We start from the raw sequence: 13,439 nt of genomic DNA on the forward strand, positions 1-13,439 counted from the left end.
GTCTCGGTGATCCCTGCCAGGTCCGCACCCCCCTCTTGAATAAGTTCTTGAATGAGGGGGGCCTTGTTTACCACGGACCTGGCATTGCATAACATCAGCCGGTGATCCCGGGCCCGAGGGTCTAAGATCCCTGGGGACCGAGTAGAGTCCTGAGGACTGGAGCACCCACAAGCTTGTAAGCAGCGTGTGCGTGCTCCCAAAACCCGATATGGTCCTCTGCTCCCGCCATATCTGCCCCTCCCACTGACTGTACTGATCACACCACCCTCTCTTAGCCCCCCAACCTCCCCCCTCACCATTCCAATGCCGCGTCCCTCAGACATGGCCAGCCTTGGCCTCATATAATGTAAGATACTTGCAGTGAATCATTATATAAATCATATAATGTAAGATACTTGCAGTGAATAATCAAGGCAGAATGAACTTTCAGTACCTTGGAGAGCTCAACTCGGGAAACTAAAATGTTTGTTCTTTCTACAGGAGGTTCTAGAGCCAGTCAATATTCAAATAAGTACTTGAGGAAATGGATAAACCTTGTTTCCTAAACTCTAATCCTCCCTGTTTATTCTTGATGTTGAATCTGAAGAACTATTATTAAGGATTTTTTAAAAAAACAACTATTTTGGGGGAATGTAATTTTTGTTAAATTGGTTTCGCTTACATATTTTCCATTTATTAACATGCATATATAGCATTTATAGAATATATAGCTATAAAGCAATTGTGTAATGGAGACTTTAATACTAACTAGCTCAAAATCAAAACAGTTATTGAACAACAAATATACCGTTGTAATCTGCAGATGTTTCTCTTTTCCAGATATTATACTCAAATTCAAATGAGAAAGTCAAAAAATGTCATGCTTGTAATATTGATATTCTAAGTTGTAATGCTGCTAGAATGTTTATACACTCTCTCTCTCTCACACACACACATTATATTCTTTATTTCTAATACTCTAAGTCAATGCTTCACAATCTTAGCAATTTTTAAGGTGTGTGGATTTCAACTGCCAGAAATCCCTAGCCAGCATGCTGGGATCCACATGTCTTACAGTTGCCAAGGTTGAGAAACCAAACCCTAATTTCTAGACTCATCCTTGGTCATGGTCTCATAGCTGATTACCAAAGTAATAGCTAGTGAGTCAATTTAGCTGGTACCCAAAGTTCATAGTGTTGAATGCTCAATATTCAAAGTTTTCTTGACTCATGGGATTTTATCTTTTCATAGAAAATATAAAAAAAATGCAGTTGAAAATTTTCCAGGGAGAAAAAAAAATTATATACACTATTAGCCCAAGTTAATGTCTTTTGAGACTGAAATTGGCAGTGAGCCACCCACAGTAATATAGAATGGTAAATTTGCAATACTCTGTGCGATTACATTGTAGCATTTAAGCCATGTGTTCTCTTTTTCTTATCCTCACTGCAGCCACAAGCTCACTGCTAGACACTTGAATACTTGGCTTAAGAAGTCTACTTCATACTAAGCAATTTTAATATGAGTCTTTCTACTTTAATGAACCAGTTGCTGTGGTATATAGCTATAGCACTAAAGAAGACACTTTTTCTCTTGAATCTGAACATGTACAATCCAATCTAATTCCATGAGATGTACATAGGTCAAAATCATCATGAGTATTGAGATACCACTGTATCTTTTTTCCTTTCCTTTCTATTCTTTTTCAACTTTCATTTCTTGCACTTTTTGTTTTGTCTTTGATCTCTCTATTACCTTCTTCATTTTGTATTAGCTGGTGTTAGTTTTTATCTTTTTGTTTAATAAAATTATATTTAAAAACAAAACAACAAAAAAAAACCCTTCTTATCCTTGACATTCCCTATGCCAAAGCAGAAATGATACTCTACAATATTAGGGCCTCTAACATTCACATCTGGTGACCTATGTCAGAGTTTCTCTCTGGAACAATGTACAAATACTATTCAATAAATAAATCTCAGCAGAAGGAAGGGAGAGTGATAAAACAAGTTGGCAAATGTAGCCCCCTAGATTAAATTTATCATTAACTTAACTTCCCATAATATGTACTTCTGGAGACTTAAACATCAGAAGAGATGATTGGCTTTCTGCTCCCAGAAAGATTAAAACTATATATTTGAATATATATAAACACAGTATACCTAACATAAGTAAGGGGTCAATTGGCAGGCATGGAGTATGAATCCCTTGGGCACGTTGGCTCAGCGGTTAAAGATGTTGAGTTTGTCAACTGTAGAGCTGACAGCCTGGGATTCAAGACCCAAGCTCCGCACAATAGGGTGAGCTCCCATTACTTGACCCAGCTCCTGCACACCTAACAGTTTGAAAGCGTGCAAACGCGAGTAGATAAATAGGTACCACAACTGTGGGAAGATAGTAGCGTTCTGTGCACCTTTGGTGTATAGCCACACTGGTCACATGACCATGGAAAATATCTTTGGAATAATGCTCACCAGAGATGAGCACTGTGCTCTAAAGTCAGACACAACTGATAGGGAAATCTATACCTTTACCACAGCAGAATACAACTTCCTTTTTCATTGTGTTCAGATTGCATGCCAATTAGGATTATAGCTTTTTTTTCCCCTTTGCAAAGAGCTTGCGTTTTTATGTTTTTTTTTAAATCCTCCCATAATCACACAAAACAGGAGCTTGCTTCCAAATCATAAAGAAATCTGTAGATGGTGGGAAGGAAGAGATTTGAGTCAACCAGCTTTCTGTTCTCCCTTCAGTTCCCTTTACTTTACTAAACTCAATTAATAACTTTAAAAAAGTAAAGTCAAATTCAATTAATTTCAAATGCNTAGGCGCTGCCGCGGCCTCCCAGCCGCTTGCTTCTTCGCCTGGAGCAGTTGCAAGGGCTTGCATGGTCCCCAAGGGCCGCTGACGCGCTCCCCGCCGCCGCCGACCATGCAAGCCCTTGCAACTGCTCCAGGCGAAGAAGCAAGCGGCTGGGAGGCCGCGGTGGCGCCTACCTCCTGCGCCCGTCAGCTGGCGACCCCTGGACCTGCGTCCGTCGGCCGAAACGTCAGGCAACGCTTTGGCCGGTGCGGAGGGCGAAGCGGAGGCCGCTGCAGCGCCGAACTCCTGCGCCTGTCAGCTGGCAACCCCCGGACCTGCGCCCGTCAGCTGGGAGGTCTGGAGACGGAGCAGGCTGGCGTGGAGGGTGATGGGGAAGCGGTGGCTCGGCGGGCGGGGTCCTGCCTGCGCGCGAATGTCAGGCCCACCCGCCCAATCTGTAAAAGAAAAAGTCTTCCGCCCAAGCATAACACAGAGGCTTGAGACACGGAGGCGCGGGACGCGGAGCGGTGCGGTGGGAGGCGGCAGGATGGGGGGAGGGGTTACCTGCATCCTGCCAGCCGAACTCTGGAAGCCTGCCTGAATACCCGTATTTTCCGGCGTATAAGACGACTGGGCGTATAAGACGACCCCCGACTTTTCAGAAGATTTTCAGGGTTTAGAAAGTCGTCTTATACGCCGGAAAATACGGTAATTATTGTGAGATGCCATTAAAACAGATAAGCTGGGTAATCATTTACATAAATCAATTGTAATATGGCATTAGTTCTTTTGAAAAGTGTCTGCTTTATTTATAATTGAAAATATTTGAAGTGGAAGTTATTGACATTAAATCAGAAGTATGTTTAGCAATATCACAGTTCCTATTTTGGGGGAGGGAGGGAATCCCTTTAAATCAATTTTTGACGCTTGACAACTACCTGGACTACTCCTGCAGTTGCCTTGGCAAGGATTTTTTGGTAAGTGATTTGCCATTGCTTCCTTCCCAAAGCTGAGAGTGAGCGACCCAGCTGGCTTTGTGCCTAAGGCAGGACTAGAACTCAATGTCTCCTGATTTTGGGGTTAGCATCTTAATCATTACATCAGACTGGATCTCTCAGCTCCTTAGAAGGCAAATCTACAACTAAGCCATTGGCAGCTTGTCCACTTGTGAATTGAAATGATAGCAAGGCTCCATGCATGTTAGGAAAAAAATCAGAAGCAGATTGTAGGATATGATACTGTAACTGGTATCTAGGGTTGATACTCAGCAAATATTACCTAAAAGTCATTGTGATGACTATACTGAAGGACTGTTATTTACAGAATCATTTAAATTTTTGAGGTATAGATATTTAATACTATTCAGAAAGATAAGCTTTAACATTTCATTCTTAGTACCATAAGGATCAATCTGGCACACTCCAGTTATTTTTGGCATCAGTGTCATTGACAAAGGATTGTGAAGGAAACATGAAGGATAGCAGATTATACGAGAATGAATCCCTTGCATCACTAGCAAGCCTATAAAATTGGCTTTCTTACTGATCAAAGCCTCACATCAGCAGGCAACCAAATCTGTAAAACAATTTAACTTTCTGGAATAAGAACAACATTGAAATAAATTCTTATATCTATAGATTCTTCAAAATATTGCTCCTACAAAATACTATACAACTGCTAAGTAGTTATTTGGACATTCCTGAAAATAGAATGGAGAAGTCACTTACTATGATTGATTGCAAGAAAATAAAATATAGCTTACAAATTAAAAATGCAGCAGTATGAATTGAACTTAAAAATGCAATACATTTGTTATAATTAACAGTGTTGCACTTCAGTGTTGCCCACAAGCTGAACATAGTGGGTTCATATTTGGATAGTTAACTCAAGAAAGCATTGCAGGAAGCCAATTTATCACTTCCTGAGCATGTAAAGATTATGGAAAGGGTTGCAGAAATACTCCCATGCCTTAAAGCAGGCATGTCAAACTTGCGACGTCACGTGACATATTGGGACTTTTCCCCCACTGCTGGCAATGGGGTGGATGCGGTTTCGGCGTGATGCATCTGGTCCATGGGCCGGCAGTTTGACATGCCTGCCTTAAAGCATGATTACTTTGTTAAAGGATTTCTTGCATACTTTACTTTCATCTCCATGTCCCCTTTGCATAGAACAATGTAAGATATCCTTGATTAAACGGAGGCAACAGGAATCTTAAACTTGTCTGCTTAAGACTTATGTCTTAACTTTGCAGTATTTATATGGTCCTGCAAAATATTAGCCTGAATTTCTTACAAGCTCTCCAGAATGAAAGACTAAATCAATTTGAAGTTGCTTGTCTCAAGCACCTTTATTCAAATGATTAACTAGATAATAGACCTTCCACTTAACATCTCATCACCTCTAGATTTTCAAGAGTCAACTGAAGAAGCAAAAACTTTATTTTTTAGGAACTATAATTACATAAAATGGTTCCTCTTTTATATTAATTCAAGATACCACCTAGTAAGACTATCACATCATCATTATCAAAATGTAATGAGGTAAGTAAATAGGCTGAGTTTTTGAGGAAAAAACAATTTAGGCCAAGCCTAACTTAACTAATGTTCTCCATCTGTCTTTTAACATAACATTGGTTCTATTATTAAAATCATAATTCTGAAGAATTTTCAACCAGTTGCCAACTCCAAACTTCTGTACACCTTTTTTTAATTTCTTGTCTTCTTCCCACTTCCATGGCTATAGAAAATTAAAATAAAATATTATAACAGATATTTTCAAGCAGTTTCATTATTAGCTTAACTAGCAATTGCTGACAGAACATTCTATTAACTCTCATTCTTGAAACCACAATTAAAGTCTATAGCATTTGCATTTTACAAAAGATCAGCATTTTAAGAACTATTTCTTCCATTACCATTTTAAAGATATGAAAAGCTTGCTGAAAAGCAAATGATTATTTCAGATGTGAGAATTACAGAGCAATAGTAGAAATTGCTCTTATAAAAACTTTTATAGACACATAGACACCCACCTCTGTTCACATTCATAAAACAGTCACTTGCAGATTATAGCAATATTTTCTTAAGCTGTAGCAATTTCTTGCTTTCTGTATTTATCATAAATCTTATCTTCAATATTTAGTGATTGTCATATGAGTTTTTTAAAATTACAATTTGAGATGCAAACCTGTTATACTATATCAAAATACAGACTCCAATATAGAGATTATTTGAAAGGAGCAGGACAATAAGAAGCAGGTCTACAAAGATCACTGCCTATATGCATTTAGGTTTCCATTATAAAATGGAAACATTAACACTTTTCTGAACAGAGTTCTCTTGCCTATGTATATATACCCTTTACTTAGCAAGTTCAATTTCCTTAGAATGTCATATTAACACTAAAGAACTTGGGACAGTTGAAATAGAAAGCTGATAAAAAGAAGCCAGAAACAACCAGTTTCCAAAATCTGAGGGGCTGAAACTACTGACAAATGTTTGTATTATGTGGGTCTGAATATATGAGAATTACGCAACAGCGGACATTCTTTGCTTTTCCTTTTGATAAGCAGCTGTAATAGAAGCGCCAAATGACACAAGGCATCTTGGCTTCTTCACTGATAATTGGCCAGAAATATAGTACCTAGCTTGGCTTGTGTGATAGTTAAGACAACCTTTTGGGCATGCAAAGATCATAGTTTCAATCTTAAATGTTTAGCATGTTGTAGATCATTTGTAGAGTAACTTTAGATATGTTGGATTTTAATTCCAATAAGCCAAGCCAGCAGTCTTCAGACATATTAGCTGCCTATTATACAAATTGAATTTCCAGACATTTGGAACAATTGGGGAAGGTTGCCTTCCGCCATTGTATTTGGTGTCCCTTATTAAATTTCACCAGTGTTTTAGGTTTTATTTTCATGTCCTACTTGTATATTAGCCTAATTTTTTTTACTGTAAACCTCCCCCAGAATTTATATTAAGAAACACTTGCATGTAAAGAAGTAAATAAATATGTAAATATGAACACTACTGCACTTTTACCTATTACATTAGGTTTGACCATTCTGCACGGCCAGGCTGGATTGGAAATAACCCTTTTATCTTGTTGGATCTTGTATGTATCAGACCATGCTTATAGACAGGCAGTCTTCTAGGGAAAGCAGGAAAATATTTTGGAAAAATATTGTTTCTTTGGTTAATCTCATCAATATTATTTTAGATTAATACATTATTTTCAATGTTTCTTGTTTATACCTTTTTCTTTCGACAAGCTGGCAGAAACCCATCTTGTACAGCAGTTGTAGTATTTTGCAGATTTTTTGTACCTGGGTCAGAGAAACAATACAAACATCTCTTTTGAACCCTGAAGTACTATGCATTTTTAATGGCTAAATATTAATTAAACTACACTTAATTAGGGGATTAGCAGCAGGACTAATACAACAAATAGAATAAAGTGAATCAATAAAAAATAAAACAAATGGATATTATTTTTAAGAGGCAAAAAGAGAACCTTTGAAAGAATGCTCTGAATAAAGATGTCTTTTATGAGATTTAAGATTTAAAGGTGTATGGAGATTAGCCCAAGTAAAGCTGAACTTAGTCAACATAAATGAAAATGTATCAAGCACAGAGCATGCCAGGCTACAGAATGATTATTGATACCTTGGTCTATACTTTGATTTCCACGAGAGACTATTTTTTAAGTGAAAGGCAGGACTCTGAAGCATGGATTTTGGGAACGGGTAACTGATTCCATCCATATTTCCAATATAACTATCCTGTTCAGATATACTGAAATTACGCAGTTACTTACATTGAAGGGCTTTTCGTTTTATATTTTTGGACACAAAAGTCTGTATTTGCCTTGGTTTCCAAAATGACTGACCAGGTAAGGAACAAGAATGTTTATGTAATCTATAAGAGAATGAAAAAAAAGGAGATATGATAGAGAATACCTATATGGATGGTGAAATTTTTCTCCCCTTGAATTATACCATTCTTTGCTAAATTCCACTATCCGCCACTTTTCTAACATATAATACATTAAAAAAACTAAGTAGGAAAAGAGCCGTTTATTTACCAGTATAGTACGTTAAAGATGAAAATAAAAATCTGTAACCCCCAAAATAACTACTCATGTTGGTATAAAACTAGCAAATTCCAGGAAATTCATACTTTAGAAGAGTGCTTGGTGTGTTTTCCAAATGATTTTCTTTGTTTATTTCAACTGTACTGTCGCATTGTGTGTTTACCATTATTCCCAAATTTTTCGTTTTCACCTCTTTTGTAGCTTCCTGTAAAACATCAACATTATTTAAGAAATACTACTTTTCCTATCTTTCTCAGTCTTCCTAAAAGACTTTTTACAAGATATGTTAAAGATTTAAAACAAGACTAATAAAAATGTAAAATAAAGCAGCAATATAATTAACAACTAGAGCTGTTCAGTTCAGTTCAGTAGGGGTGTTCTCACTCTAGGATGATTTAATGAATCAGAGACAGGTCCTGTGTTCCTGCTACTACCTCAGTAAGCTCTTGGAAATCATATTCAGAGCAAGGCAAAGCCTAATAATCAAGATGAATCATCATCACATACTTCAGCAGTATGGTATTTATTCAAGTAGCAAATAATTAGATTTTCTCATTCCATTTTTCCCCCTTCCAAAAATAATAACCGTTTTAATGAGGTTTATGTAGGGAGGAATTTATAACTTCCTGGATCTAGCTAGGGGCAAGCAAAAATGGTTGGCTGCATTCAGTCAATGCATCAGGCAGGAACTGAAACTAACACAAAGAAGCCTCAGAAGATAAGAATCTGGGTACATCTATTAATTGAACTGCTAGAATTGTAGAGTTGTCATGAAACTAATTCTGCTCTAATCCCATCCAAGCTACAAATTGTTGCAGTGTTATACATTTGGTCTATTGCACCTACTACTCTGATGTTATTTAAAATTTGGTAGTTTGTATAATACTACAGTTTTAACAATTAGAACATTTCCAATACTTTACAATATTTTAATGAGTAAGACATTCAGTCACTTATATGGTTAATTGAATAATTAACATTTACATAATTCAATTAGTACACACTACTTTTATTCTATTTTACTATGGTTTTCAACATACCTGCATTAAAAAATTGTTAGTTTCTTTTTTCAAGAAAATATTGATATAAGTTTTAATTCTCTCAGTCAAAAGATTGAAACTGAAAAATCGAAGAAATGGATGATATGGATCTTTTTGTCTTGATATTGCAGAAAGCTTCATTCTTAAAGGCTACAGAAAGAAAAATCAGAATATAATAAATACTACATATTGTGCTTGTAATCTTGCCAATGGTATATATTTTAAAAGAAACAGAACATTAGTTTTGCTGCCAGAAACCAAAATGTAGGAAATTAAATCTATATTATTCCATTATAAATAATACAATATAAGTGATAAGTACATGCAAATTATCTTTCCTAATAACATGAGGCATGACAAATTCACTTTTGTTAGATTTTGTAGAATTTCATTTTGTAGAAGCTTTCAGTTTTTCCTTATAATTTTTACACAACTGTGCAGATAAGATGATACAACAGCAATAGCTTCTTTAGCTCAATTCTCTTTAGTCAAACTCTTGGGCAACCAAAGCAATGCATCTCATGCCGAACACTCTCCTCTAATCTTCCTTTACATTCCTTCATTCCACATTATTCTTTTTAAAATACCCACATCTCAGTTAAACATCCCATCCTACATATCATAATTTGTATTCATTTTTGTTCTTTTTCCTGCCTTTAATTATTTGCTCCAGCTAGTTTTCCAATCCAGCAATAAATATATGGTGTCCACTTTCCAATATTTTATAGAAGTGAAGCAATCTTAATCACAGTAAATTATACAACATACAGTAGGCAAAATAATGATCTGAAAAAAAATCTGATGCCAATGTCGCCAGTATGAATTTTTCCTTTTTTTATTTTTTTAAACAAATTTATATGGCTGTCCAACTCACACAATGGCTCCAGGTGTTTACAAGATTAAAAATCCACAATCTAAGTTCCTTAAACTTTGATAGTGTTGAGTGAAATTTAGATGGCAGTAAAATAATATCTGGAATTATTGCAGAGAAATTGAATAGGAAGGAGGCATGAAATTGGATCAGAAACGTTAATTTGGTAAGGTATGACTACTGAAAATTCCTGGAAGTTTTATTGTCTGTTTTAACATTAATAGAATAGAGGACAACTTTATTTTTGACTAAGGCCACACTTTTCTTAGTTTGGATTTCAAAAGGCTGCCTGGTGTACTGTAACTTGTCAATAAAGCCAACATTTTAGCTTTTTTACTATTGGATATTTGGAATTTACTGAAAATATCAGTATTTGGTGTCCCAGAAATATAATGCATCTATTTTATTGTCCAAAATGTAAAAGACAAAACAGGGAAAATATTGTAGAATTAAAATACTTTTAATCACTGATTTCAGCAATGCATCCTGAAAGTCACAAAACCAGATTGGGGGCACAGGTTGTTCACCCATACTTTAATGCCTTCATAGATTACAAATTAATAATGACTAGAAGAGTAAATCCTGAAAGTTGTTTTATCAGTTTAGTAAATCGGCACATTGATCATTTAAGAATATCTCATGCATTTTTATTTCACAAGGCTTCAGAACAATTGTCTAATTTAATTCAATATTGAACATACTACCTCATTGGATGAAGATTCTGGGAAAAGTCTTTCTATCACTTCTGCAGCCTCCTGAAAATATCCTTTTTCCATATATACAGCAACAGCCTACGAAGAGACAACTTTAAGTAATGACTTCCATTCTTTATAACAAATCTGGGAACAAGACAACTGATGCAATTTAATGTTATGATCAACTGTACTTTTCCCTCTAGCAACTCATCTTGATGTATGGTGCCAAAGAGCATTTACTCTGTCCTTCCCCTTCAGCACAATGGAGGAACCCATCAGCCAAATAAATGTTTCACTAATTCCATTAACTGGTACAAAGAACCGGAAAATCCTCTCCATTGCTACTAAGAACTCTTATAGACAGGATCATTTGTTAGAGACAGCTTCATCCTTTCCCCGCCTGATTTTCAGTGTGGATATAGGAGTTTCCACAGGTAAGTGAATCAAGCAATATTGACAATGAATGGAAAAAAGAAGCATGTTTGGCCTATGGCATGGGGGCAGAGGATGACGGCTGCTACTCCTGCATGTCTAGCTACCTTAGTGGGATAACTGGAACTGATCCTGGGAGTATCTTATTCAACACCTTCACTTCTCATATTTCTTTTGTGCTATTCTCTCCTATGCTTTTTGCCCATCCAATATGACTCTGCTCTTTTTTCCCCACAAATGACTAGAGTTTGCGTGGTAGCTTTTTCATTCATTTATATGGCCACAGGCTATAAATGGTCATGAGATTTCATGCTGCTGCCAATTAACTGTAAAATCATGTAAATGTTTAAATTCCTAAGTGAATTTTAAAGATGCAAGGATGGATTTGATGAAAACAAAGAATTTGTATTTTGTGAATGATAGAGTTTCCATGGAAAGTATTGAGGATAGCCTACATATAGTGATAGTTTTGAAAAAGCCTTAAAATATTAAACATTGTACTTCCTACCTCAATTTATGGCATAAACATTTTGATCTGCCTGTGAGAATCCATAAACAAATTTCTAGATTTTCTTGCATGGCATTCTGAATTAAAATGAATATATTGATCTATAATCAAACCTGAATCTGAATTAAGCACTTGATATCTTCATGCAATTTATCTTGTTTGCTTTGTGTTTTTAGGAATGAAGTCCAAACCGACAAAGCATTTTCCAGTGGTGAAAGTCTTTGGTCATCTCCAAAATCAGAATCTTAAGAGAAATGAGAAGAAGTTAAAATAGCAGCATAGTATTTTAAAGACCAAAAAATAAACATCCATACAAAAACGATATCAGTCATTATACTAGAAGTCAATTTCTTCCTTTGATTTTTGGTTCACAGAAGAAAGTTTGTTAAATAGAGATCATCAACTATGCAACTGAGGTGGTTAAACACCAAGCCAAACTGTGGATATAATTTAGAGAGGGAGCAAATCAAATAGCATAGAATAAAGATCCTTTATAATTTATTTTGCTACTCATTGTTAACAGTATTTGAAAAACTACAATAAACTATCAAGGGTCTTCAGTTCAGAACAATAGTTCTAAATAAGATATGAGCTTGCACCTGATTAAAGACAACATGAACTTATATTAAATGCATTATTTTATAATATAAATTAGCCCTACAACTATTATTTTTCTTTGAGCTAGGAATTCAAGAACCATAGCAGTAATCTATTCAAGCAATGTTTTTGTAACTTAAGGACTTGCTTACGAACACTAAAATATGCTGCTGACTTGAAGCTGCCATTAGTGCAGAGCCAGACAATTGCCATTGCTGAGCATAGGAACACAAGATCATATTTTAGAAAATATGTGGTTTGTTGCTATCAATTTACCAAACTTTTTGGATCTCTTGCTTTTATTAACAGTGGTTATTTCTAATAATTTAAGTAGTTTACATTTTAACAATTAAAGATAAATACAAATGTGTGGACTATGTATGTATGTATATAAATTTGCAAAATATATTTTTTCGCTAAAACATATTTTTCTATAAATAAGCATAAATATAATTAGTATTAGTTTTCAAGCATCTAACTAAGAATTCTCTCTCCAAAGTCAAAGCCAAAATATTAAAATGTTTTACCAAATGTTTTTCCTTCGGCAATATATGTCAACAACTGACAGAGGCACACTGTTTCCTTTTGATGAGTTTCTATTTTGTGGAATCCTTTAATAATAGCTGAAAAAAGAAATCAGACATGTCAGTTATGATTTTGTTCCTACAGTGCCACTGTGTGGTTATCAGTAACTTTGTCTATAATACTAAATATAATAGAATTCACTCCCAAATAATTGCATTTACAATTGGAACATTTCAGAGCAATTTATACTGAATACTATGCTAGTTAGTAAACAATTAGCCCATCTGTCCCCCCAACTGGAAATAATTTGTACTATAAATCACTAATGAACATCAGCGAAGAGAGAAAATAGAACTTTTCAAATATTTGTCACTCTGTAATGCTCTGTAACAAACATCTCAAAAATTACAAATATTCAACAGAAACTACTAAAATTGTGACAAAAACGGACTTCTCCATTGTAATGGAAAGGTGCCTGGGAAAAAAGGTTTATGGGTTGTTGAGAGCTGCCTAGAGCCACTGCTCCGAGAAATATTTTTTTTTTCTAAAAAAAGGCAGCACATATATAACGAAATAAAGCAAAGAAGTGTAAAAAGTGTCAGTATGATAGAAAAGAAATGCGGACGTTGAACGTCTGGCAGGCAAAATCACTGCCATAGCTGCAGAGAAAGCCCAAAGGGAGAGGAAACAGGCAGTTTCTAGTCTACTGAGCCATGCATTATGGGTTTGGGCACCGGCACCGGCACCAACAAAGGGGTTACCAACGGCCACAACTCCCTTCTCCCACATCCCGCCAAATAGCCAAGTACTTAGGGCCAAGTCTCTGCTCCTCTCGAAGTCGGCGCGGTTGCCCTCGCAAAAATGGCGGCACAGGCAGCGGCAGGCAAAATTCA

The 13,439-nt window shown here is 35.9% G+C and overlaps 1 protein-coding gene across 1 annotated transcript in view; it reads right to left on the bottom strand.

Annotated features, from left to right (window-relative positions):
* Positions 1-5,080: 5,080 nt before the first annotated feature.
* Positions 5,081-13,439, bottom strand: part of TERF1 (telomeric repeat binding factor 1) — an 8,778-nt gene continuing 419 nt past the window's right edge. The window contains exons 2-9 of the mRNA XM_015817166.1: positions 12,549-12,644; positions 11,538-11,668; positions 10,494-10,580; positions 8,919-9,068; positions 7,965-8,083; positions 7,603-7,703; positions 7,041-7,111; positions 5,081-5,520 (exon numbers count right to left, since the gene is read on the bottom strand). Coding sequence (XP_015672652.1) covers positions 5,362-5,520; positions 7,041-7,111; positions 7,603-7,703; positions 7,965-8,083; positions 8,919-9,068; positions 10,494-10,580; positions 11,538-11,668; positions 12,549-12,644 — 914 coding nt within the window. The 3' untranslated portion in view covers positions 5,081-5,361. The remainder of the gene's footprint in view (positions 5,521-7,040; positions 7,112-7,602; positions 7,704-7,964; positions 8,084-8,918; positions 9,069-10,493; positions 10,581-11,537; positions 11,669-12,548; positions 12,645-13,439) is intronic.

The sequence above is a fragment of the Protobothrops mucrosquamatus genome, unplaced genomic scaffold, assembly GCF_001527695.2.
Source record: "Protobothrops mucrosquamatus isolate PMUCROS unplaced genomic scaffold, P.Mucros_1.0 scaffold556, whole genome shotgun sequence".
Lineage (NCBI taxonomy): Eukaryota > Metazoa > Chordata > Lepidosauria > Squamata > Viperidae > Protobothrops > Protobothrops mucrosquamatus.